This window comes from Centruroides sculpturatus, unplaced genomic scaffold, assembly GCF_000671375.1.
Source record: "Centruroides sculpturatus isolate CEXI.00-Female unplaced genomic scaffold, Cexi_2.0 scaffold723, whole genome shotgun sequence".
NCBI classification, from domain to species: Eukaryota; Metazoa; Arthropoda; class Arachnida; order Scorpiones; family Buthidae; genus Centruroides; species Centruroides sculpturatus.
The window spans coordinates 143,620-171,391 of NW_019385043.1; the positions used below are offsets into that span (position 1 = coordinate 143,620).

The 27,772-nt window shown below is 29.3% G+C and overlaps 4 protein-coding genes across 5 annotated transcripts; 3 read left to right on the forward strand and 1 right to left on the reverse strand.

The window, feature by feature from the left end:
- Nucleotides 1-8,227: 8,227 nt before the first annotated feature.
- On the forward strand, nucleotides 8,228-10,950 carry LOC111633800. 2 transcript variants are annotated; one of them, XM_023378433.1, is made up of 5 exons: nucleotides 8,228-8,353; nucleotides 8,508-9,739; nucleotides 9,804-10,060; nucleotides 10,132-10,335; nucleotides 10,405-10,950. In XM_023378433.1, exons 2-5 carry the CDS (start codon nucleotides 8,533-8,535, stop codon nucleotides 10,495-10,497), a joined length of 1,761 nt encoding a protein of 586 aa, XP_023234201.1. In that variant the 5' UTR covers nucleotides 8,228-8,353; nucleotides 8,508-8,532; the 3' UTR covers nucleotides 10,498-10,950. The 2 variants fall into 2 exon arrangements, with proteins under 2 accessions (XP_023234201.1, XP_023234202.1); XM_023378434.1 differs by having other exon boundaries at nucleotides 9,822-10,060.
- Nucleotides 10,951-12,882: 1,932 nt separating this feature from the next.
- LOC111633807 lies at nucleotides 12,883-15,075 on the reverse strand. The gene is made up of 5 exons (XM_023378443.1): nucleotides 14,945-15,075; nucleotides 14,463-14,800; nucleotides 14,035-14,160; nucleotides 13,742-13,972; nucleotides 12,883-13,668 (listed from the first exon to the last, which is right to left on the reverse strand). The coding sequence occupies exons 1-5, from the start codon at nucleotides 14,985-14,987 to the stop codon at nucleotides 13,648-13,650; spliced, it is 759 nt and encodes a 252-aa protein (XP_023234211.1). The 5' UTR covers nucleotides 14,988-15,075; the 3' UTR covers nucleotides 12,883-13,647.
- A 2,814-nt stretch (nucleotides 15,076-17,889) lies between these two features.
- On the forward strand, nucleotides 17,890-19,150 carry LOC111633784. The gene is made up of 5 exons (XM_023378415.1): nucleotides 17,890-18,028; nucleotides 18,104-18,441; nucleotides 18,556-18,681; nucleotides 18,739-18,945; nucleotides 19,013-19,150. The coding sequence occupies exons 1-4, from the start codon at nucleotides 17,986-17,988 to the stop codon at nucleotides 18,928-18,930; spliced, it is 699 nt and encodes a 232-aa protein (XP_023234183.1). The 5' UTR covers nucleotides 17,890-17,985; the 3' UTR covers nucleotides 18,931-18,945; nucleotides 19,013-19,150.
- A 571-nt stretch (nucleotides 19,151-19,721) lies between these two features.
- LOC111633801 (disintegrin and metalloproteinase domain-containing protein 10-like) lies at nucleotides 19,722-25,428 on the forward strand. Its single transcript, XM_023378435.1, has 4 exons — nucleotides 19,722-20,297; nucleotides 22,381-23,039; nucleotides 24,670-25,237; nucleotides 25,298-25,428. The coding sequence occupies exons 1-4, from the start codon at nucleotides 19,732-19,734 to the stop codon at nucleotides 25,410-25,412; spliced, it is 1,908 nt and encodes a 635-aa protein (XP_023234203.1). The 5' UTR covers nucleotides 19,722-19,731; the 3' UTR covers nucleotides 25,413-25,428.
- The last annotated feature ends 2,344 nt before the right edge of the window (nucleotides 25,429-27,772 follow it).

The following is a 27,772-nucleotide window of genomic DNA, read 5'->3' on the forward strand; positions in this document are numbered from 1 at the left end:
CTTCTGGTGTTTTTATTTTTATCTAATTTGCGTATATACTCAAACTATTCTTTCTAAGTTAAAATAAGATAAATTTGTAATTATTGATAATATAATTATTCTGTTCTCTTATATATTACCTTCAATTACAGCTGCAAACTTTATAACGTGGAGCATGTGAAAAATATTCTTATATCAATTATGGTACACGTGAGACCTGTGACAATATATATTAACCTTCTTTAAGTAATATTCTCTCATTTAGAAGTTATTTTTAACGTAATTATTACATGAAATTATGAAATGGAGTGTTCCAAGTGTACTGTAGAGGGTGTAGAAAGAAGACAGGAATGAAAAAAATGTGTTTTTATCTAAATTATAAAATTTACTTATATTTACGTAAAATATTGATAATTTCCTTCTGGTGAAATGATTTTTAATAAAAGTAATTTATCTTTATGAATAACACTGTAAAAATACATTTACAATGAGTGATGTTCTTTTATCACCTTTTCTGTACTATTTATTATGCATTAAGCAAGGTTTCCTACATTATAGCATGATAATGTCTATAAAAACTGAAAATTCTCATAATTTGTAAACGAGAATACTCACATAAAAAGCATACTGTACACTCTTTTTATATTTCACCTCAATTATTTACAATTGAATTTTCCTAAATAAACCTATTTAATTTATAAATTACTTGACAGAAACAAATGTTTATGGCTCATATTTGTGTGTGAAATATAAAAAAAANTTGTTTGAATTTGAATCGCATTATATCGAGTGTGCCTTAATTGACAGATATCGAAGATTCTTTATTTGAAATATTCTCTCATTTAAAAGTTATTTTTAACGTTATTATTACATGAAATTATGAAATGGAGTGTTCCAAGTGTAGAAAGTATACTGTGTAGAAAGAAGACAGAAATGAAAAAAATGTGTTATTATCTAAATTATAAAATTTACTTATATTTACGTAAAATATTGATAATTTCCTTCTGGTGAAATGATTTTAAATAAAATTAATTTATCTTTATGAATAACACTATAAAAATACATTTACAATGAGTGATGTTCTTTTATCACCTTTTCTGTACTATTCATTATGTATTAAGCAAGGTTTCCTACATTATAGCATGATAATGTCTATAAAAACTGAAAATTCTTATAATTTGTAAACGCGAATACTCACATAAAAAGCATACTTTACACTATTTTTATATTTCACCTCAATTATTTACAATTAAATTTTCCTAAATAAACCTATTTAATTTATAAATTACTTGACAGAAACAAATGTTTATGGCTCGTATTTGTGTTTGAAATATCAAAAAAATATAAATTTCTAATATCGAAATATATGAATATTTTTGGAACCACTGTGTGATTTCGCGAGGATTGCACTTTGAAGGGATTGTTTGTAGTGCTGCATATACCAATTTAATATTATAAATTGGTACAAAGCAAATGGCACATAAGAGGATTATGCGCTCATTTGAATTAAATCATTATGTTTTTGGTGTTCCATTTTGATGCTCAAATATTAATGTGACAATTTTGCTAATTTTTTAGCTTTAAATAAAAAATATGGCGGCCTTTGTTCATCACCTGTGACATACGNTTTTTTTTAAACATTAACCTTTTACCAACAGATCTAGCTCTGTGCAAATTCTACCTATACCCTAAGATAAAATCTAAGTTGAAAGGTCATCATTTCGTGACAGTAGAAAACATCAAAAAAGATGCAACCGATAAACTAAACACCCTTACGAAAAACGAAATTCAAGTACTATTACGACCGGTGGAAAAAATTTTGGAACCACTGTGTGTCCTTGCAAAGGTGGTACTTTGAAGGGATTGTTTGTAGTTTGATGTAACTCTTGTAATATATAATTTGAAATAAAAAATCAGTACACTCATTTTTGGGACAGACCTGGTATAAGCTCTGTTCGAGGGATGTCTGTGTATTCATTTCATTTTTCATATAATTCGTTTTTTTCTTTATTTACACTGAATTTCTATAAATATTATTCTGTTATCCTGTTTATTTTTAAGATAACATATCTTTGTTTTTGGTTAATAAATTGAATTTTACATTAAATTGCTCAGAGACTCTAAATTCTAAAAGCCGAACACAAATTAACCCCTTTAAAAGAGCCTATAGACAGTCCTTTCCACTTAACAAGTCGTCCATATTTATTGTTTCTGTATCTCATCGTATCAAATCAATCAAAATTAACTGAGATAGACAGACTTGCGAGTCTTATCATGCAGAAAATAAATTTAAATACATACGTTCGTGTCGGATAAATTGGAATTAAATGCATTGATTTGTCATAGTATTTTGTTCATATAAAGATAATACACGCGATTCAAAACTGTGTACATAAAAAAGTGGATTAATTGTGTCCAATTTTAATCAGTTTCAAAATGCACTGCATTAAAATTAATTTAAAAATCGGCAATGATGTGATAAACACGTTATGGCACACATTTATGAATTGTGTGTATAATATATTTATTTTCAAGGCATATACAGTACATATACGAACAATAAAAGCAATACACATGAGAAATAGTAACGTGTCGAATTATCTGTTAAAATTTACAGCTATTTTTAACTATTGAGTACTTGATTAAGAAACTTCTACAACATAAATTAATTTTTTTATTGTATTAAAATCGTGTCAATTTCTCACCCTTCAAGTTTGTTTCCAAATCTTTACATATTGCGATCCTCCTAAAACCAAAAAAAATTGTGTATGTGGAGGTGTATTGGCGTCTATTTAGCTTCATGTCTCAGAATGGGATAATGATGAAGAAACGAAATTTGGCATGGTAGCTCATGCACAAGGGCATTCATTGATGCTGTTACATTTTGGTGATTAATGGTCAAAGAGGTGCTGAGATAAAGTAGTATTATTTGTCTTGAGAGGTGTCAAACTTAATTAAGATGTTATTCATTTTTACTATTTACAATTGTTTTTTTTTTTATATAAAACTTTCATCACTACCTCTGAATTAAGCTTTTTCCATAGGAAAATAATTAAAAATACAAAAATTTTTTTCTAACAAAATCTCATAACAGATGGCGTCATATACAATTTTAGTAATTGTATTAATAATATAAAAGTTATTTTTACAAAAATTTTATAACAAAGAAGTTACGCAACTGGTTGCCAGATTTTTTTATATTGTCTAACCAATACCGAATATTCTATTATAAATTAGATAATGCGGACGAAAATATAACTTAAAGTGTAATAACGAGTTTTACTTTCTTGGTTACAATTATGTTTCTTAACATTTTTAATGTTAAGATTACACATTGTGAACACTAAAAACCTTTTTCTTGCATATCATGAGTTCTGTCAATACTGTAATGAAAGAAGCCAAAGAGGAATGTCATTTAACCGGCCTGCTCATGATGTATTCTGTGAGTCGCTCGTCCAGATTCTATTTTGAATCCTCCATAGCAGCTATATCAGATCTTCTCAATAGAGATGCTCGTAAGAAGCTTCTAAAGTAGAGATTAAAAAATTCCACTAAAGTTAAGCTCGAATTGTTGCAGCAGTAATTGTTAAAATTCTTCATGTGAATTAATTAAAATTTGCATTTGAAACTCGGTATATTAGTCCTTCAGAGTGCAAAATGTATGTTGATCTTTAATCATTTTCTCGTAGTAATCTTCTTCCTCTTCCAATAGTATTGTATATCATTCTATGATATTTTTCTAAAACATAGATCTCATATTAAATACAGGAATACATGAAAAAAAATGTACTTAGCTTGCTTACTATTAATTTCTTTCAAGTGCCTTCTGGCCTGTTCTGAGGTTCAGAAGATTGGAGAATACCGAATGAAGAGAACTTGCCATCTGAAACGTTAATAATTAATTTATAATAAGTAAAATTATAACTTTCTTTTATACTGGTGAATTTTTAATTACTTTAATGGGAAGATTTTTATGCACGTTGAAAAATCCCCCAATGGAAACTCCAAGAGATCTTTTTCCAAATCTCTTCATGAAATTCAAAATCTAATTAAAAAAAATAACAGAATTTGTTTTTTTAAAAAATTTAATACAATCTAAGATCTAAAAATTTAAATAAAACTTACTTTTAATTTTTCTTCCAATTGAAAATTGCAATCCGCAAATCTTCGAATATCTTGAAACGAATTCTGCATCTGGAATAAATAAAAATGAATGAAAAATAAAATAAATTTTTTCTTATTAAAGTTAGAAAATATGTATTTACTGTAGAAGTAAATTTTGATGCCAGGAAACTAGTAAATACACATCCTCCTCCCAAGACAATAGAGCAAACAAAATTGAAAACTTTTACTTGTAAAGCCATTCCAGTGTACAGGAATATATAAAAGCTAAGACAAGTAGATAAAATGAGAGTAAAGTACGAAATCGCAATAAACGTATCGTAAATTTCATTTAAATGATGAACAAAATCCCATAGATCTGCATGCTGCTGGATTATTTCTTCCAATTTATTTCTAAGATTTCTATTGGATTTTTTCAAAGCATACAAATTTTTAGAAATTCTCTGAAATCCTCTTTGTACTATAAAAGATAACGATACAATCAGAAAGACAAAGTGAGTTAGTCCTTCGATTATATATATATGTATAAATCCTTTATAAATGTAGCAGAATATGCCTTCATACTTAAAATATTTACCATGAATTAAACCATAATTTAAGAAAAAAAGTATTATCTGAACCCAAATTAATAGAATGACAGAAACAATTGTACCAAATAACCATACGAATTTAATTATCTTGAACTCTTTTGCTCTGTCTGTATCATGAAATTGTATTCTCAAGTAAGGAGAAATCTGGATACGTCTTAACAGACTATAACCCGCTACAAAATTAAAGATTATCAAACACTGCTCGATTTGTACGAAAGTAGAATGTATTCCAGGTTTTTCATCTCTGATTGAACAAGGAATGTAATTTCGAAAGTAAGGAAATGAATTTGTAAGCATGAAAATAAAGAATAACCACAAAGCTGCATCTATCATCATGAAATATATATTTTTGAATATCCTTAGTGTATACGAAGAATGATGCGATTCATTACAGTGGCAAGAAGAAAAAGCTTCAATGCCAAAGATTACAGCAGGGGACAAGAATGGCTTCAAGAAACATCTCAAACATAATTCTGAAGTCAAGCCCCTATACATACTTTGAAAAAAGATTAGTGTATGTATGGAATAAGACAACGAAAAAACATGGACAATCTGACAAAGAAATTTTTTCTATGGGCAGCTGGATCCTATATGGGAACCTAGAAAACCCTACGCTAGCTTGTTGATGAGGTGCAAAACTGCAACCAACTGTCAGTGTCAAGTAGTTTTATCCACTCAGTGAATGAAGTAACAAGTAAGGAGAAAGTTAGCAATGTATCAATTATAACGCAAATGAGCCTATTTGTTTCTTGTATTAGAAACAATATAGGATAATGTGATTGGATTGCGCAATCAGTAATTGCTTGGAGTCTTTCATGCGGAACTAACGCGTGATTAATAAGATATAGAACAAGAATGTTCAGTTATAATGAAAATTTTTAAAGAATTTTATATGCGTTAAACTCCTTAGGCAAGGTTATATAAGGCAATATAGAAATTATGTTTAGCAGCTTAATGCAATGTATTAATTGATTATCGGTGTAAAGAGAATAATTTAATCTACGTGTAATTAGTGTAATTGCTTCGTGTCTTTCATGCGGAACTAACGCGTGATTAATAAGATATAGAACAAGAATGTTTAGTTATAATGAAAATTTTTAAAGAATTTTATGTGCGTTAAACTCCTTAGGCAAGGTTATATAAGGCAATATAGAAATTATGTTTAGCAACTTAATACAATATATTAATTGATTATCGGTGTAAGGAGAAAAATTTCATCTACGTGTAATTAGTTAATTTTGCTCTTAGCATTCCAGTATTAGGTTTATCATATATTTTTAAGAGTAAATTTTATGACTCATAAAGTTTTACGGTAAAAATTACATGTAAAATATGTGAAAATTTTTAAAGTTATGAACAATTATCCATAGAATAGATAATTCTTCATTGTAAAGTGTTAGTTTCAGTTTATTTACAGAACATTTTACTTTTATTATATAAATATAAATATAAAGAATATACGGATTAGTTACGGAAAAGTTATCATCTCATAAAATTTTAATGTCTATTATTAATTAATCTTTATTATTATATATTTTATTATCATATATTCATTATCATATAAGCTAAACGATTATTACAGGGAACTCCGTGTGCGAAAGTTGTTTTCTAATTTTTATGTAATCATTCAAGAATAAAGAAATGTATTAATTTTTGTCTGGAAACAAGTCGTATCGTTATAATGGTAGTGCATCTCTAAGAAAAACGTTCATAAAAGATGTAAAGAATTTGGAAAACATACAGAATAAAGAACCAGTAGATTCAGAAGCAGTTCAGAAAATGTTGGCAATTAAAGAGAAACATAAGATTTCTAAGTCATGGACATAGACTTTACCCCAATAAGATCAATACGAATTCCAACTCAACCTTTAAATATATAAAAACAGAACAATTGCTATTTACTTGGCAGGAGACTGAATCTACAAGACTGATTGCTAGATATAATTCATCACTCAAGAAGATAACCCATTAGTAAGCTTAATCCTAGAGTAGATTTTAGTGTAATCATTCATTTAAATTATAAAATATTGGTATATTCCCTTTAAGAACAGTATTACTTCTCTGTCTCATGTAAGTGTCTTATTTAATTAAGTCTGGGGGGTCGGAAATCGTAATAAAAATTTTAAATTTTTTAAAAAATTTTTAAAAATATACGGCCAACTAGTATTCACCCTACTATAAACCCATCGCCTCCCGAGACTTCTATGAGAATGTCCCGAGAAATCCGACTCCAGCTGTTCTCAAGGTCATCCAGCTGTGTAAACAATGACTCATCAGTGTCAAATTTCACAGAAAAGGGGACAAAGGAAAATAAAATTTGAAGCTTTTTCTTCAAAATTAACGCATTTCTTTTGTTTTTTTCCAGTTTTAAGCATTTTAATGCTTAATTACATTAAATTAATTAATCGGTGAGCGGCAAGTTGTTAAACTTATATATAATAAAATATATTAATTAAAAAATTAAAAAAATTATCGGCGGTCGTTTTTGACATCAGAAAGTAGCTTTAAATAACTTTACCAAATTCAAATCCGTTCACTACAACTTTAGAACGATTAATTAACTCTGATTTAAAAAAATCCCATTAAAAAACAATTAAGCCTTAATCGAGCCTTATCAAAGGCTAATTAAAATCGCGATAAAATGTTTTTGCGCGAGCAAAAATTTTTGAAAAAATTTGGAGACAAAAAACATTCCAAAAATCAAACAAATTGGGGGGCCGAAAGGACCGCATTTTTTGTAACGCTATGTAACGTACCCGAGTTAACTCGGAATTGGACGTTAAGGTGAAACTGTTTCCACTTAACGTCCAGTCCAGTACAAAGTTGTAATTATAAACCCATTCAAGACTAAGTAGAATGTTTTATGAGGATCGATTTTGGCAGCACCTCTTGAATGCATATACCATTGGTATGTACTGATAATCAGTTCTCTTTATTCCGAAACCTTTATTGTTAATTATAGACTATTAAAATTAAATAATAAAAATGACAAGTCTTTTCTTGCAGTATAAAGAAAAAGGATAAACCCGATGATTGCGGCATAATTTTTTGTTCTTAACTCTTTATATTTTAATTAATATAATTCGATTTAACTTTGTCTTAAATTGTGAAACTCTCACAACGTGACAAACAATACTTGTGAAATAATCTTTCCTGTAAGTATAAACATTACAATTGTATTGCTATATAGAGATTTAGATTTTCAATTAAAATTCAGTTTCGAATTTTTTCTGTATTATGCAAAAGTCTAGCAAATATATTATTGTAATTATACAATTGAAAGTATTTATTAGCTTTTAATAAAAATCAATAAATATTTTTATGTAATGCTATTAAAAATGTGACATTATTGTACAAAATTTACATATAAACTGAACTATTGTGTTACAATTACCTAACAATATAACTTTAGTAACGAATAACTATTAAAATAAAATTAATAAAATTTGATCTTATTACAAATATCATATGTATATATAATGTTTAACTTGAAGTATTCATAAATCTCTCGTGTAATAATTAAGAAATGTGCAGGTGTAACTTCCAATCAGTGAGACGAAGATCACAATTTTGATCAATATCTCAATTGTTTTCGAATTTAATCTAAGGCTATTCGTTAGAAAAAATAACTAATTTGATTTTTATCATGCTCTTAAATTCAGGTAAGTCCTAATTTACTTTTTATGTCAAGAATTGGATTCTTACTAACACAAGTAATAACTCACTGTTCTTGTACTACTTCATAAACTATAATAAATACTAAGTTATTCGAATATATACAAAGTACTTATAAATGTTAAATAATATTATTTACAGACCAGAAACTGTAACTTTAGAAATAATGTCACTATCACAATTCTTTACTGACATGCAGAAAGATGGACTATGTAAGAATGTGTCTTTACAAGAACTGGCCACAGAACATCAATTGTTAAATGGTACAACTCCCACGTTGATATTTGATTGTTTAAATCTCGATAAGGTGAAATACTTACTTATGGATTTATCGTATACGTGGAATTACGACACACTTGTAAAACGAATGAAAGATTTCGTAAACCAACTTCGAGAGACAAGTATCGAACCAACATTTTATTTTAAGGGAAATTTACAAACTTCTTTAAAAGGATTCAGTAAGAATAAAGAGTATGACGACGAGCAGACTGTTCTGGATAAATTAAAATCATTCAGAAATAAATTAGAACGGAAACCACAAATTTATGCTGATAGGACAATCAGCAAACACTATTTGTATTTCAGTTACATTTTGAAATATGAATGTCGATGTCAAGTAATTAAACTACTAACTGAAAATATGGTTATAAAACTAGCCAAAATGGCAAAAGACGATGAAAGATGTTTGGGAATTTTTACAGTGAATTCAAGATATTTAATTTATGATACAAAACCTATTTTTAATCTCGCAGTTTCGGAATTTAATTCAATGATTACAGAAATGTATGACCCAAAGGATTTTATGAGAAAACTAGGTTTAAATAGATCACAATTATTTTTGTTAAACTGTTTACAAACGACAAAATCTGAAAATAAATTATCAAATGTGGCAAACGAGGAAATATCTGATCTTGAAAATACGAGAAAACTCATAAAAGAAAACAATTGGGATTGGTGTGAAAGAGATATAAACGATATATCAAAAATCACTGGAATAAACAAAAATTTGCTACGTGAAAGAATGCAGAATTGTGGTACTTCGTTTACCCAAGATGATGATGATGATGATGATACACGTGGTCATAAGTTTTCTCAATTATTGAATTTAATCAAAGAAAAGTATTGTGTGTGTGAAATTCCCCAGAAAATGTATTTTCTCATAAAAGAAAAAAAATACGTCGAACCTATTAATTTAGCAGATTTTGTAGACGAGTCGTTACCATTTTCCACAGTCTTGTACAGAAGGATGAGACGAAAAATGTATGGCCTTATTTTTAACGAAGAACACGTTAATGTAGATGTATTCTGGTGTTATTCTAAAGTCGACATTTTTTGCAATATTTCGGAATCATCTTATTACATTAAGTACAATGGTAAGTTCTTTTATGTTCTATGGGATATTGTGTTTACTATTTTACGTTTTATTATATTATATAGGTGATATTCCACCTTTAGAACAACTTTTATCAGAAGAAGAAAGTTTGATGCCAATTCGATGGAAATTGTTTGAGTACTGTTTGGAAACAGACATCGCTGCTGATAGTACTGAAAATGTGAAACCGCATTTACTTAGTTTCTGTTGCCTTGTAAATTACATGTTAAAACATGGAGTTGTGCTGGATAAATCTGAATTGGATGCACTGATTTTTCAGGCTATTCTCGTTTCCAACAACAGTGATTCGTATAAAGATAATGTATGCGATATATTAGTATTTTTTATTTTAATTAAACCTTATAAGAAATAAAAAAAAAATTAAAATTTTAGGTGGAGTTGATTCCGAGATATGTCCATTTAAGCAGATTGTACGAGAAAGGGATGTCTTATTTGATGCTCGTGTCAGCTGTTTGTGGATTTCCAATTTCGTTGGAGCACTTCTTGCATTGGAAGACTTTTAATATCAACGTTTTTATCAATGTATATAACGAATTACTTTTAGGGATGGAGGAAGACGTGTTTTGTAGCCAGAACGTAAGTCAAATTGTATTTCTAAGAATATTTTTTAGTAATATCATTTTTATATTTCTTTTTGATTTCTAGAATATTGATAAATCGTGTGTTGAGGAGATGCGCTGCCTATGCTTAAAAAATGTTGAACGTCCTAACTGGTGTACTAAGCATAGATTATTTTAATACCAACCTCGAAACGAAGATTTATTCTATCTGAATGTCAAAAAAGTGTTTTAATTATCATCTACTCTACTGAGACTTGTAATTTTTACAATTTATCGATACATACATTAAATTTTTAAAAAAGTTCTCTTCTGTTATTTTGCAATTTTTAATATTTTCACATCATTTTCTTGCAGTATGGGGAGAACGAGTTTTTTACGAGTTTGTGTTTTCATATTTTTCTGTATTGAAATATACAATCAAACCTCGCTACAGCCTCCTTGTATATAGCTGAACTCTCGTTAAACTCCAACGGATACGCATGAAACAATCTATTCTATAAACACTGTGAAGGTAAACTATAAAGATCTGTAGCGTACCATTCTAGCGAATCAAAAATAAATCAGGCGGGGCACTCCTGGAATGTTCAAGTATGGATTGTTCAAAGTACTGGGGCCCTATCCACACAGATGAAAACTATTTCCGACTGTACAATAATTCTAATTAAATAGACTTTCTCAGTGTCACCAAGCAGAAAAACATAAAACTTACAGAAACACTATGTTAATAAACTGGTATATGCAATAACGTAATACTTTTATATACATGAATAAAAATTGCTATTAAGAAAATTTGACATTTACAAACTGTCTCTTTTTATTACGAGTCATCAAAAAAGTATATTATAGATTTATAATACAGTAGAGCGTCGATTTTCCGAATCAATTGGGGACTGGGGTTGTCTGGATAACTGATATTTCGGATAACTGACTTACGTACGAAAAAATAGTTTAATGTATCCGATTTCGAAATTTTTCTCCATTGCGTGTCGCTTCGCGTTGAATTTTCGTCGATGTTAAGCTAACGAAGACTATTGTAATCGTTAAAAATTATTTTTTTATTTTGTACAAACAAAATAAATATATTGAAAAATATAAAAACAATAAAAAATTATACTTCAGATGTTGATTTAGTATCAAAACCGTAAAATATTTGAGTAGCCCAAGACATAGCCAAAGATTGAAGCGCTGGCGAAAATTTAAATTTGCCGACTGGAATTGTTTCAGATGATTGACGTTTCGGTTGATTGACTTTCGGAAAATCGACGCTTTACTGTATATGCACTAGGTAACAAATATGCTGTTATATACTAAAAATTGAAATTTATGACTCCCAAGATTTTACATTTGTGGACATTTTGAGAATATTGGTCCTATTCGGGTGATAAATTCGTAAAAACTGTAAAAACTTCCGGCTGCCAACAAATTGTCCAGAAATCCAGAATTACCAGAAAATCGTTCATTTTTGAAACCAGTTAATTAAAAAAAAAATCGAACGAAAAGAGTAAATATTATCTGAACCTACACAAAAACCCGTTATCTCACTGAGATTTATTAACCGTAACGAATGTTTTCAACCTATTCTACGGGCCTTCTGTTCTCTTTTCACTCTCGAAGCAAACTGTTCCAGGTGGTAAAATAATAGTAGATTAAACATTTTCAATATTTAAAAACGTGGAAAGTACGAGCCGACCAATCTGTTTTTAGATACGTGATTTACACAAAATTTGTTTGTTTCGTCTCCGTTGCTTGAAATTAGAAACCAAAATAAACTTCTCTGTAACTTATGGACATATACGTACAGTACACCTTCATTGTTAGATTGTCACATAACTTTATTGGAAATCGAAGTGCAGTGACATAGCGATCTTCTTTCGGAATTAATTCAGTTCCAAAAATCAGGTTTATGTTAGTGAAACCGGTAGCATTATGAAGATTTCTGTACAAAAACAATTAGTAATAATATGCACTGCTTATGCTCGAAGTTTGTCGACTGAAGTAATTCGATAGGAAGGAAAATCAAGAGTTTCAGAAGCATGTGAGATTTGGACTTTCTCTGCTGGTAAACACGGATTTCAATTTATTTCAAAGTCGTGGCAGAAAACTTGATTATGACAATAAATGGCTTCATAACCTTTCTTACATCATTTATCTTGGATTCTTTATCCATTAATTAAAACCTGTTTGTGTCTATTCCTATATTTGTGTATGCACTCCTGTCTACACATTTGTCTATGATCGTATTGAATTCTATTTGGTTTGAAACCTAATGGTAAGACGACAGCAAATGCGATTGCATATACACCACAGTCGACTCAATTTCGTTGTTGTTGTACTCTCGGAAAGCTCAAAGAAATTTATATTGATAGAATATTCTCATATTGAATCTTCATAGGTTCTATATTCCAACGTCCAGAGTTAATATACGTTCTCTGGCTTGCTTGCTTGATGGCTTGCCTCTACCGAGCCTTTGATATAGCAAAGGATAATTAATTATTTATGTTTTTATCGTATTCATAAAACGTCTGTCTAAGTACAGTAACTAATTCAGTAATGATGAGTGAACTTTTATTAAATGGACAAAAATACATAGATCGGAAATTCTATGAACAAACGAATACTTAATTGAATGCAAAATAAACATGGAAATTTAACTCAAGAATTTAATGTTAAGAGGAATTTCCAGTTTGCCAGAATGATTATTTAAAATTGTATGATTGGCAGGCCTAAATGACGTGTCATACATGAAACACTGAATCTGATTGGCTGTGTGCGACATTATTCTACAATTATTTCTTTATACGTATAAAATGGCCTTTAAAATACAGTACATCATCGATAGATATTTCACGAGAGATTCGTACAAAAAACGATTTGAAAGCGTAAACTGTGTCCATGTTCTAATCTCTTATTTATTTTTAAAAATTATCGTAAATTATAAAAATATATTAAAATTTGAAAATAATAAAAACATGTGTACAGAATACAAAACCGCCTAAATTTCAACTATTTTTTTCTTCACACTACAAGAAAATGATTGTTATATTTTAATATAATGAGGTTTTACAAATTTATTTTGTCAATTATAAAAACAAAGTATTAATAGTACAATATATAAAGACAACACTGTAGCCATTGTAGTGTCTATAGATACAACTTTTAAGTTTTTTTCACTGTTACTTTAAAGGGTGAAATAACTTGAATAAAAATGCTACAAATTCTATTAAAACGAGTAAAAATTTATAACATCAATTTGAAACATTTTAAAAACAGTTAAAAAAAACATTTGTCCAATCTCGTACATTGTTTTCACGTTATTGATTCATCTTCGTCACCACGCGACCTCGGCATCCTAAAATAAAGATTTAAAACATTAATATTATGGATTATTTGAAATTTGTAAAAGTCACAGAAACATCACTTACATAAACAAATAACCTTTGTATTTTAATATTCATTTCTTCATCGCCAGTAAAATGGAGTAAATTTCTTGACTTATTTAATATGTAGAGAGAGAAACTCTGAATGAAATTAAATCTTAGTTTATAAGGATCGCGATAGGCAAATCCAAATTTCACAACGTCATGTAAATGCAATGCTTCTTTGATAATTTTCATGCGAAGTGCATTGTATAAATAATAACGATATTCATCATTCTGTAAAGAAAGAATCCTTCCAGTTAATTATTATATTAATTATAAAAACAGAATTACGATACCTCCAAGTTTCTGTGTAATACGCCAAAAGGAGGAGCATTGTCGTTTAACCAATCCATTGAATCTGACATTAGATCGTTAATGTAAGATACGAGCATAAAGTAATCTTCTCGGGCTCTTACAGGTCTCTGACAAGTTTTAAGAATAGATATTATCTTGTAACATAAATTATACAAATTATTATTATTAGATGGCATCTGGATAAAGACATAACCGTTGCAGCTGAATACGAATAGTTGCAAAGCGCGAAATCGTAGAACCAGAATGTTACTAATAAATTTAATTAAAATAACAATTTAAAAAACACGTGAAGAAAGTTTTAAATAGATAAAAAAAAACGTTAAATTTGATTGTCTTCGGGTAATTGCTTTCAACATTCTTACCAAATGCCATCTGACATTTTCACGCAAAAAAATTATATTTAAATTACTCGTAAATCAGATAAAAAGCTTAACATTGCATATTCGATCACCGGAACTGGATGCAACGAAGATATTTTTTCCTTCATGTACCAACTGTCGTCGTGCCTACCAAATCTTGTAGGCCGGAACCCGTAACTGTACATACGTTCCAGGTAACAGAATTTACAAGTTATCGCAGAGAAGTAAACATTTCTACAATTTCCTGAGCTGTATTTGCATTTATAAGTTTTCCTCAGGATTACGCATCTCAGAAAGAATCTTATACATTTTTTACATCCAAAATTCCCGTAATAGGATGTCCAGTATTGAGAACCGCATACGACGCAACGTGGATTAAAAGAGCAATCTGAAATTAAACAGAAAAAAAAAATAAGAAATTTTATGGTTAATCATAAAATTCTAATTAGTTTATATTTAGAAAATAATTTAAAATGTTCTAAACACTTTAATTACAATGCAAGATACATTTTAATTTGTAAAAAACCCTCACTTCTTGCCAAGCGAAATTCTTTAATTTGCTCTTTAGTAGACATAATGGATGTAAATATGGTTTTTAAAACTTCCTGAAGTGTTTGATTTATCACTAGAACTACTAAAATATTTGCATAAATCTGCGATAATCTTAGCACTTTGCATTGTATTATATTTTGTTAATAATACTTGATTTACTATTACAGAATAAATATATATATGAAGTTTAATTAATGAGGATTGTATTTTAATCAGCAAATATTCGCGAATATTTCATTTTGCAAATTTAAAAAAACAATTTATGAGAATTAATGTAAATTGAAGGACGTTTAACGCACGAGGTGTATAGAGGTAGAGAAAGTTAAAATTAGAATTATTATTGAATGAAAATATTAATAATAATAATAATAATTGAAAAATTATTATAAATGTCTCGTTTATATTAGCATTGTTTAATTGTTTTCCATTAAGCAAATAATGACGCAAACACCAAAGTATTTTCCAAATGGGATTGCATCCCAGGAAAGTAGTTATTAGTGACGTAAAGAAAAGCCAAAAGTATTCATAATTATAGTGTAAAATACACTAGCTTTAAACTCGGCCATTGCAAAGAAGAATTCTTCACAATTTCACAAAATTCCATTGCATTAAAATTCTGAAGTATTGTATAATCTAGTTTTTTGTGTGACTTAACGATAGCATATGTTATTTATTAATAGATCAGTTATAGTTTCGAGAACGCCCTCAAACGTAATTGGCCACAAAAACTAGTTTTCAAAAAAATGTTTAAAAAACTTGTATATTAATTTAAAATAAAGATTTTAGAAAGTGATAAATACCGGTTAGAAAACCAGGCGGACAGAGAAGATCAAAATAGAATATTAATAAAAAAAGAATTAATTAAGCCACGTTTTCTAAAGAGTTATAACTGATTGAGAGGAAAGACGAAGTTCTTGTAGGTCGAAGTTCTGCTTTTGATATTGTTATGTAGACACTAGACAAACCAATGTTTTAGATTTTTTCCTGAAATATATTCCTTAAATAGTAAGCATAACACCAACAGCGAAGGACGTTATTTCCATAAGAATGCTAGGTGCAATTATTACATATTAAATAAGAATCGAAATTCGAAAAGAATAATCTCTAGTAATTCTGAATTTGGTTTAATAGTTATTTAACTATCCGTTTCAGTTATTCAACTGTTTGAGGTTTCGAAATTTACTCATTTCTGAATCTCGTAGACACAAAATATGTCTGAATTGTCTACTGCAGCCTCACGTGTCCACTGCATCATTCTACGGATCGAACTTTTTCGTTCCATGCTACTGTCCACAGTGTCATTCCAAATGTAAATCACAAATGATTTGTTGAACTAATATATTGGGAACATTCTTTCTTAGTATTTTTTATGACAAAACCGTTTGCAGCAGAAAATATACCATGCTTTTGCTGGTATTCAATAGTGGATTAAAACATCTTTCTCGGGTCGTCATTTTCATTATATGTTTCGATTACGGCGCTTAATTTTTCTGTTATTAAACGCATAAAAATAAATCTCATAGTCATATTAATAAAACCAGTTAATTTGCCAATTGCAGAATTAAGCAGAAATCGTGCTCATAATCTTTTTATGTTTTAGTTGTGAATTACCAATTTTCAATATTAATATCATATATCCAACATTGGATATAGGCAACGAACATGACTTTATGAATCCGTTCTGTAGTATAGAATTTGGGATTTCAAGAAACTTTATTATTAGAGAAACGATTCGTTTCTTATTAGTCCTGATATTTTTATATTTAATTACGAAGAAAGGATTTTAAAAAGTTTCGAATGATTCAATTTTACTTGATATGAAGAGATTTGGAAAGGTGCCATTATGTATATCTGCAAGAGGTTACTTTAATGTTACAAAAAGGTTTCCTATTAAGTTATTATTATTATTAATCTTTTAATCTGCAATAGTTTTCATATACTTTTTTAATTTTATATAATTTTTATAGATGGCCAATGTACTTTACGAGTAACGTTCCTCGTCCATTATCATGGAACCAATTGTATCGTTGTACAAATACACTTGTAGTGTTGTAAAGGTCTCTTCTTTTGCAGGTGTCTTTTACGAAAATAAGCCAATAATTTTTATTAAATGCCGAGTGAACACAACCCCTGAACACAATGGGTTGATAACGTGGACTTTTCCAGTTTTTCTTAACGTGTCTTTCTTAACGTGTCTAACAATTAAAAAGAGGTTAATTTTGCATTAATTTAAACGATTATCTAATTCAATTTTCTCGCTAATTAATTAACTATTAGTAATAATTAGAATTATAAATGATATTGTAACCGGTCTAACTGTGTAGGTAGTAATTAGAGACGTTGCGGCCGACGTTTTCATCGCTAAAACGTGTACGTCGGACGTTCAGTGCCGCCTTCCTGTAAGCCTAGAAGTTTGACAATGGCGTTTGAAACGTCAGTGGAATCATGCTCGACGTATCAAACGCCATTGTCAAACTTCTAGGATTACAGCAAGGTGGCGCTGAACGTCCGACGTACACGTTTTTTCGCGATAAAAACGTCGGCCGCAATCTCTCTATTGTAAGAATTTAATGAAGAATCTGTTATTAATTCATTTTGAATTTATTCCATTCTCTAATATAAGTTAAAAATTAAATTTACGTATTAAATTTCTCTAATTATTATTAGGAAAAATAAATCTTTTATAAAATGCATTTTTTAAGTTTAAAATTCGCAGTAGCTACACGCGACACGAATTCAAATTGATTTTGTTTACACAAATTTGCATTAATTCATTTAATCTGTAAATGAAAACTACCATAAATATATATTAATATAAAAATTAATGTGAAGAAATTAATTCCATATTTAATTTTATTTTAATAATAATAATAATTATTATTATCAGCTAATTTTATTACATTGAAAACTATTGTAGATGTATGTAAATATTGATGGACATCGTAATGAAAAAATCAATTATGAGCCTTTAAAACTTAACATTTTATTAAAATTTTTTGGAAATTATTTTTTAGATTCACAATGACTACTAAAGAACAGATTGAGGAATTTCGTTTGGAAAGAAGTAAGGGATTTTGTAATTAATAAACAATCTTTATCTAAAATTTAATTAATTAAATGAAATAACTTTTAATTTCAGGTGTATTTATAAATTCCCTATGCGTTATATGCGGTTTTCAATACACGACATCCTATTATGGGAATTTTGGATGTAAACGATGTTTACGATTCTTTTTAAGAAGTATAACTGAAAGGAAAACATATAAATGTAGAAATAACTCTGGAAATTGCCAAAATGTTTATTTCTCTTCGATAATCTGTAAATTTTGTTACCTAGAACGAATGTACCGTTACGGTTTTATGCCTACAAGGTTCGGTAGACACGATGACAGTTGGTACATGAAAGATAAAATACCGTTACTACGTCCGGTGCCAGCGATGGATCATTTAGAATTACATTTCGAGACCGATTTGGAAGTAATCTACGTATATTTTTCTTAAGTGATAGTTCAAGATGGCATCTTTTACTGCCTGTATATAAGTTATTATTGCTTTAAAAATACCATTAATTTTTTTTTAAAATTCCACCAGAGTTTCCTAAGATGCCAAAGAGATTACATTGAATTTATGACTTATTTCTCCCAGTTAAGAATGGATATGGCTTCTCGATTGAATGAAAATCCTCAAGAACATCTACAATTTAATATAGATATAGAAGTAGGTTAATTGTTTTTATTTTAATAATTTTAAAATTAAACTGAAAATATCTTTTAGGTTCCAGGTTCTGTTAATGAATCAACCATAGCAGCGTACGTAAATGTTATTAGAGAATCATTACATTTACATGACGTTCTTAAACTTGGAATTAAATATCGTGATCCCTATCAATTACGAAACCAATTTGTCCAAGATTTCTCTCTATTTTTACTAAATAAAGTAAGGAATGTAATCGCCATAAATATCTAAAGACGAGTTTTACGTGTAAGTAATTATTGATAAATTTCAGTCTTTAGAAAATTCAATTATGATTATTATTTTCTACCTTTAGGAAGAAGAAGACTATTATGATAATCCATAACTAATTGATAATGCAGATAACTGTTTCGTGCAATAAATTTAAAAGTTAAAGATTGCAAGTTTTTAATGCGGTTTTTTGCAAACTTTTAAATTTTGTATTGAAATTTATTGACGCACACAACTGTAAAGAATTAAATAAAGTTACGTTTTGTATTTGTAAGAATTTTAAACAAGATATTATTTATTAAAAATACTAAAATATTGATCTAAGAAAATAAGAAATAGTTACTATTATGCAATAGTTTTCAAGGAAATTAATAGGCCAGAGCATTCTATATATGCCAAATTCGCTTCATTACGGATTTAATGCAAAAATAATTTCTTCGTGGTAGCTCGAAGTATTTGAAAATATCTTCCACATCTTTATTTTACAAATTGGTTTACTCGATGGAAGTTTTAGACAAAGCTTTTATATACCAAGTCGAATAATAAATACTAAAAATGAGGAGCAATTATTTATTGTATCATCGTCACAATATCGGGCTGCAATTTCTAATCATAGATTTATTTATTTAACTTTAAATATATGCACTTCATCCCGAATTAACAGTGTGTTGCTCCTGTAATAGGAGTACGTCTCCTAACAGAAAGATTAGCAAATTTAAAATTTTGAAATATATAAAGAATTTCGAATGACCTAACGGTTTGGAATAATTTTTTCGAATTTATATAGAAATGAATGCATCTTCTATGTCATATATTTTAATAAACTTTCATTTAGTATTGTCTAGCGCAACGCAGGTGTACGAAATCGGCGGAAATCTTTTCTTAACTACAATTTTCGTTAGTAAGAAAGATGATATTCCTCTTGAAATAATATTAAATGAAACTGATATTTCATTTCACATATGCTTGTACGAAGATCAATCAGTTTTCTCTTCTGCCACGAAGGTATATATCTTCAGAGATAACAAGGTGAAGAAACTTTATATAAGGAACTTACCACAAGCCGCTTTATATATTGGCTACCTTAAATTAAATAGAGCGAATGCCATTGGGTATTTTTATGAAAACCATTTCGTCGGAAGATTTCAAACTTCGCAGAATACCGAATTTACTGAACCAGCATATTTTCACCAACAATTTAAAGGAGAAAACCATACTGTTCTATATGACTTGAAATATGTAATTTATAATTCTAAGTATAATGATGGCAAAGGTTTCTGTGATGAGATTAAACATACACCCAAAAGCAAGAAATATTTTATACAAAATGACGAAGCTCCGTGCAATACAAGTTTCTTTTTTAAAGTGAGGTAAGTTGGAAGTTATATACAATAGTTTCTGTACGAAATTCTTATATTCTTGATCATAAAGTATATAATGGGTTTGATTAAATTTGCATATTTTTAAGAAAAACTTGTATTTGTGGCGTAATAAACACTAGTATTGTGTTTTATTCCAAAGACACATGGCAAATTTTCCATCAAAATCCTTTATTAGTTGATACGGTACATTGTTTTGTACTCGTTTCGGGCTTTGCCCCTCTTCAGTCAACTAAAATACAATATATATATTTAACTTATTACAGTAGAGAGTTTACATAAAATAATGAGTACATGAACGATATATAGACGTACCTTTTAGTTACACTTTGTATAATTTAAAAACGTAAAATCTGCTTTAGTCTTTGTATAACTAGTATATATTATAAATAAATTAAAAAGTTAAAAGTTCTAAAATCTTCTCTTATAAGCATATTTCGATACTACAAACTGTAAAAAATTTTTAACTGTTTCCTCCCCCTCTTTACCTTCCACCCCCTTTTTTATTTTTTCTTATGCGCTGGTGTCTTAAGTGTTGCCATGTATGACGTTCGATAGAAAAAAAGGAAAAANAATTTTATTAGTCATGTTTTTCTGTTTGTGAGGATTATTAGAAACCCATTTTTCTCAATTCATTCTTGTGGAAGGTAAAGAGGGGGAGGAAACAGTTAAAAATTTTTTACAGTTTGTAGTATCGAAATATGCTTATAAGAGAAGATTTTAGAACTTTTAACCTTTTAATTTATTTATAATATATACTAGTTATACAAAGATTAAAGCAGATTTTACGTTTTTAAATTATACAAAGTGTAACCAAAAGGTACGTCTATATATCGTTTATGTACTCATTATTTTATGTAAACTCTCTACTGTAATAAGTTAAATATATATATTGTATTTTAGTTGACTGAAGAGGGGCAAAACCCGAAACGAGTACAAAACAATGTACCGTATCAACTAATAAAGGAATTTGATGGAAAATTTGCCATGTGTCTTTGGAATAAAACACAATACTAGTGTTTATTACGCCACAAATATAAAACAGGACACGGTTTCAAAAAGAAAATCAAAAAACTTGTATACTAATCGTTACTTTCATTAAATATGGTCATAAAATTAAGTATAGATTTGTTTATACCATTATAACAGCGGCCCTCTAGAGTCTAGAGCAGTGTTTCTCAACCTCTAACGAATCGTCGCCCCCTTCAACGTAGTATCGCCCCCTTCAATAAAACTGTTACGCAGTATCGCCCCCTTCACTTCAAAATTCCGATGCCCAGGGCCAAGGCTAACGCCAAATTCGTACTGCATTCAATAGACTAGTGACTAGCATAATGTTATTTGTTCAATTATTGTACGGTATAACGAATAAAATATTTAATTAATCTTAATATAATGTTTTACTATATCGCCCAGAAAATTGTTTTTCGCCCCCCAAAATATAAATTGTTACTAATCGCCCCCTCAACATGGAAAAACGCCCACATGGGGGCGATATCGCCCCCGTTGAGAAACACCGGTCTAGAGTAACGAATCAAAGCAATTAATTTTGTTACTCTAGAGGGCCATAAAGAACCAGGTCGAGACTGACTGGAATTTTCACGTGTTAGTGAAACCCTCCACTTTAACTAAAAATAATGTGGGTGTCCACTCGGAATTCTGCATTATCCGGCGACCGCTGAACGCAGTTTAATAGGTTGGAATGCCATCGAGGATCTTCAGTTGAAATTGAACCAAATACATCGATCTTCCTATTCAACTTTCAGAAAGGGTCTTTGTATAGCGGCTGCCTGCATAATGGATCTTTCATACTGGGTGACTTCTTCCATATAATCTACTATACAATTGCAATGACTATGATACGCGGATTAACAATACAAAATTCTTGATAATATGGTTCACAAGTATTGTATATGATCAAATTGTCGATATAACAACCTATAATAAATTCTTCGAACGAGTAGTTGACCTTATCTTATTATCTGATATTAATAAGTCAATCAATCGGTAATTTAATAAATTTAATTAATTTTAATTTAATACTTCTTAATACATTTTTTGTGTGTTTTCACAGACAAGAAAGAAGTTGTTCATTAGAAATCTTAGTAGATCATACATACTTCGAATATATGGAATTTAGCGTGAATAGAACAGTTGCAGAAGTTCAGTTCTACATAATGTTTGCACAATATGTATTCCTCAACTCGGACATTGATCAGGACGGTAAACCGGATGGCATCGGTTTTAATATAGATAAAATAACCATATTTGGAAGTAATGATGAACCAGGATATCTACTAAACACTGACACGAATAAAGAAATGGAATTTTTGGAACATATATCTCAATATAGACACACGTCTTGCATGTTAATATGTTTCACACGTAGAGACTTTTGGAAAGATTCTGGCTGTTCTAGTGGAAGAGTCAGCAAAATAGGAGGAATTTGCTCCGAGGATGATGATGATGATACTCTAATGCGTAGTAATGTGGGATTTATTACAAATTTAGAAAGAAATGTAACAATACCAAGGTTTAAAGTTGCTGCAAATTTTGTCCATGTGTTGGGCCATGCGTTTGGTTGTAAACATGATCCTATAGATTTAAAAGAATGCAATCCAGGAGAATCGGAAGAATATATCATGCATAAAGATGTTCCTTTTCAAAGCCGAAATAATTGGAAATTTTCAAGTTGTTGTTTAAAATCAATGCAGGAAACAATTAAAATAAAAGGTAATTATATGTATTTGATACTGAAAAATATATAAATATATACAATAAAACTTAAGTTTAAGTATTCAGTCTGTTTACCTAGAAATTGCCAGTAAATGTAGATGGCACTAAAGTACCATATAGAAGACGGGCGACAAATAGCCGAGAGGATCGAAAACAAAACTGAACAATAGCAGTCGCGGGTTCGCGCCTCACCTAATGGTAGTTACATGGAATTTTCTCGGGTTTCTTCATATGTTTAATACTTAAACGTGGACCAATATCACATTGAAAAACACCCGTTTGCTGATCCGCAGTATGTTAAACCGAATACGAATTTTGGCAGTTTCATCCATTCAGCCACTGGTAGAAGGGCTTTTTATAGAGTTTAAAAAACTTAAAACATTTTATTTGTTAGTAAGGTATTAAATATATTTTATAGAATTCCGAAAATTAACGTAAGGTTGCATTTAATCGATTTTTGACTATGTTGCGATGATTATTTTAAAAAGACTTCTATTGTATTTCCCAATATGTCAAGAATAAAATATAGCGATAAATTTTGCTGTAGAACAGCGCCATAAGTTTAATTCACTTAATGTTAAACAATAGAAGAATGTCGTGCAACCTTTAACTAATAGAAGAATTGATTTAACAAGTTATATGCAAGGAGAAAAAGTATGTTTATAAAGTCCAATTATAAAAAGATCCTATAAAACAAATAATGGATTCAAATTAAAAAGTAAATCTCAGCGAAAACATCTAAACAAAGGAAACTTCATAATTGTGGAATAAGAATACTAAAAGCAATGTTTACAGTAAGATTCAATACGTGAATAAACTGCACATGACACAGACTACAACTACAGAACTTTTGGATGAATCAATTTCACTACGATAATAAGTCAGGAAAACAAACATCATCACAGTAAAAGGCTTCGATCTTTGTGCCTTACAGTTCCTTCACTAATATTGCTTAAAAGTATTGCAATGGTCAGCAAAAGTATTGTAGAAACATCAAGTATAAGGAACAAAGATCGAAGTCTTCGATGTCTTTTTCTGTGTGGATGCTTGCTTTCCTAATTTATTATCATGGTGACATTGCTTCATCCAAAGCTTCGGGCAGTTGTAGTCTGTGTAATGTGCACTTTATTAACATGTTCAGTTTTACTGTTACACAACTTTCAAAAGTTTTCTTTATTTAGATGTTTTAGCTAAACTTCACTTTTTAAAACTTGGTTCCATCAGAAATTTTTTGGACTCATCATTCACGGTAACTATTCTAATCTTCATCCAAATCAATTTATTGGTCCTGAAGATATTTAGTTAACGAACACAGTTTGCACTTATGTAGAGCTCAATGATAAGATTGATTTCATATTTGACAGTAATAAAATTCTAAGTGGTATTCCTGTAGGGATCTACTTTATTTCGTATTTACATGTATACATGCGATATAGTGAATACCATTGAAGAAATTAGATTTTTCTAAATTGGTAGAGGTCCTCAAGATTATAGTCATGAAAATTGTATTTTGTTTAATAATTATAATAAAGATTAGAAGTGTTTGGTATTTCTTAAAGATATAATTTCATAATAATAAATTAACCATGTTATTCATTTTCCAAATTTTATTTTATTCTATTGCCAGCCAAATGCTTGAAAAGAATTAAGTTATCCTCGTGTGGAAATGGAATTATTGAAGAAGGCGAATCGTGCGATTGCGATCACAGAACAGACAACTGCACACAACACGAACAGTGTTGTATTCCTAAAAGTTCTCCCAATCAGTGCACTGTTAAACACGAAAGAAACATTGACTGTCCATTCCAGTCAGCAGAATGCTGCAACAAGTCCTGTAAATTTTCTCCAGTAACTGAAGGAAAGACGTGTTATAGTAACGTTACCTGCTTTAATGCAACTACCGTCTGCGATGGTACTTCACCATTTTGTCCTGGAATTTTAGAAGCTGATGGAACACCTTGTCTCGGGACATCACGAACTTGTCAGAAGGGTTACTGCGTAAGTAACGTTTGTGAACTTTACGAGTTACAACCCTGCGAGTGTCTATCACTCGAAGAAGAATGTCACATCTGCTGTAAAACGGAGACAAGTACATGTAAAACAGCTAAAGAATTTAAAATTTTTCCCTCAGAAAATCAGTTATATATTAAGAAAATAGGCACACATTGTAATAAAGGATACGGAAGTTGTATGAAGTAAGTAGTTAATGGAATATGTGTTTACATTTCTTGTAATAATTTATTTTTATTTTTCAGCAATGGAATTTGTAACACAGAAAAAAAGAATTATTTAATTTGGTATATTGTCTTTGCATTGCCGTATCTTTTGTTTACTGCGTGGGCAATATTCTTTACTCGTAAACAAAAATAAATAAAAAATAGTTGAAACCTTGAATATGTGTGTATTCATACTGTCACTACAATTTTTTCAGGATTTGCAAACTATTTTAGAAAATAAGAAAAAAATTCTGTGAAAAATTAAAATTTGCGAATAAGATATTAATACAAATGGTACTACATGTAAATTAATAAATTGTGATGTCCCTTTAAGTTGTGCGAAAGCGACAAGCACTTACCTCTTCTTAGTCATATTCTGTAGATTACATCTTGTAGTTCAATTTTTCACTTTATTATTATTATTATTCGACCAAAACTAAAAGAATGGACACTCATATTTAAAAATAATTCAGTTACACATAACAACAAGAATACTGTAAAACCCGATCTGTTGCCAATTTTAAGTTTCTACCAAATGCAACACCACTTAAACATAACTTTTTGCAAATACAATTGTTCCGAAATGACAGAATAACTGTGAAATAATAATATTAATAAGCAAATTAGCACACAGGATAGTAAAATGTATAAGACAGCAGTAGATTAGGGATGAATTTCTACAAAATATATATACCAGTCAACCCCCCTATAACACTGTTGATTTTTCCGTTTTATATGAATTCCATGTTTTACGTGTCACTTAGATTTTACAAATACGTGAGCCGTTCCCAGCCCGGCACACGTATTTGTAAAATCTAAGTGACTTCTACAACATGAAATTCATATAAAACGGAAAAATCAACAGTGTTATAGGGGGGTCGACTGGTAATAATTAAACGTTTTATCAGAAGAAAAGGAAAATCATTCTGATTAGATTGTGGAAAATTACATCAATTTTACTGAAGAATATCGAAACAAATAATAATAATAATAATCATTCGTTAAATATTCTGTTTAGAAACAGAAAAACAAAATAGTATTAATTATTTAGATATAACGATAGAAGACCAATTAATATATATATAAAAATATGTAAAGCCTATGCAGATAACTAAAGTTTTTAATTAGAAATGAAATGTACGTATAACTATGAAATTTAATATATTTAAAATGTATATAGATAAAATAAAAAATAGGACAACTGAACCAGAAAATCTAGAAACCGAAATAGAACAAATAATAATAAATTTTTGTATTAAATGATTATCAGAAAAAAACAGTTAAATAATTGGATTCAGAAGATGACTATTAATATAGCCTACAAAGGAAAAACAATTTGATAAAGAAAAAAAAATGCTTTAAAATTAACGTATATATCTAAATTATTTGAAAGGGTAAAAAACATGTTGGCTAATAAAATAAACTTAATACCAGAAAAACTAGAAAACTGGAAGAAAAAGAAACCAACAGAATGAACAATAACCTGGGCAAAGAAAACCACAAATCATGGAACAGTATCCTCGATAACAGGAGAAATACAATAGAAAGTTTATAAGGTGTATGCTAATTGAAAAAGATATTTATCGTTTGCTGCTGCAAGCATAGCTCTGTATTGTAGTATCACGATAAAGATATTTTGATGTATTTATTTACATATCGAGAAAATTAACAACGGTGAAATTGTTTTGTGTATTTATTTACATAACGACATAATTACTAGGAAGTAATTTGCCGTGCTTTTGTAAACCTGCTGAAGTGGGACCTGAAGGTCCGAAACACAAAGAAAGGGTGTACAGGGGTATAATATATGGTGAAAATAAAGATTGTTTGTTCCTCTGGATAAGTTTTTTCCACGGTTGCAAAAATCAATACACCAGTGCAATACGTCATATTAATAAGCTTAATAATAGTAGAAAAACATTTAATAAATTGTAGAAAATATGGATATAGAGGCATATGAATTAATTTGATGGTAAGTTTTATTATACTATTGTGTATAAACTATAGACAATTCAGTCTGTAAAATCGGAAATTAACATTAATGTAAAAGTATTATGATGGAAGTGTAATTGTTATACATCAATAGTAAATGTAAGAAGGATTTCTAAGTATTTTTTAAAGTTTTTTTGATAATTGTATCTTTATGATTCGACTATACAAACGTACTGTACAGTAGAAGCATTGAAGAGGGATTAAAATGTTGTATTGGTCGAAATACATATGCAATATCATAACGTACAATACATAAGGTGAACCGTCTACAGAACGTAAAAGAGTTTTATCGAAATAAAATATCCAACAAAAGTTTTCTAAACTTTCTTTTTACGTTCTTAGACACAACAATAAATGAATCAATTGAAAACAATAAATATCATATCTTTAAACAGTTAGCGTTAAATGTAAAATTTTATGTACAGTACAATCATGAAAATTCATGTATAATTTTAATGATTGAAGTAATTATAGAAGTGCAGCTAATTAAGTCGTAGCTAGCATTTTACCAGTATTTTATCT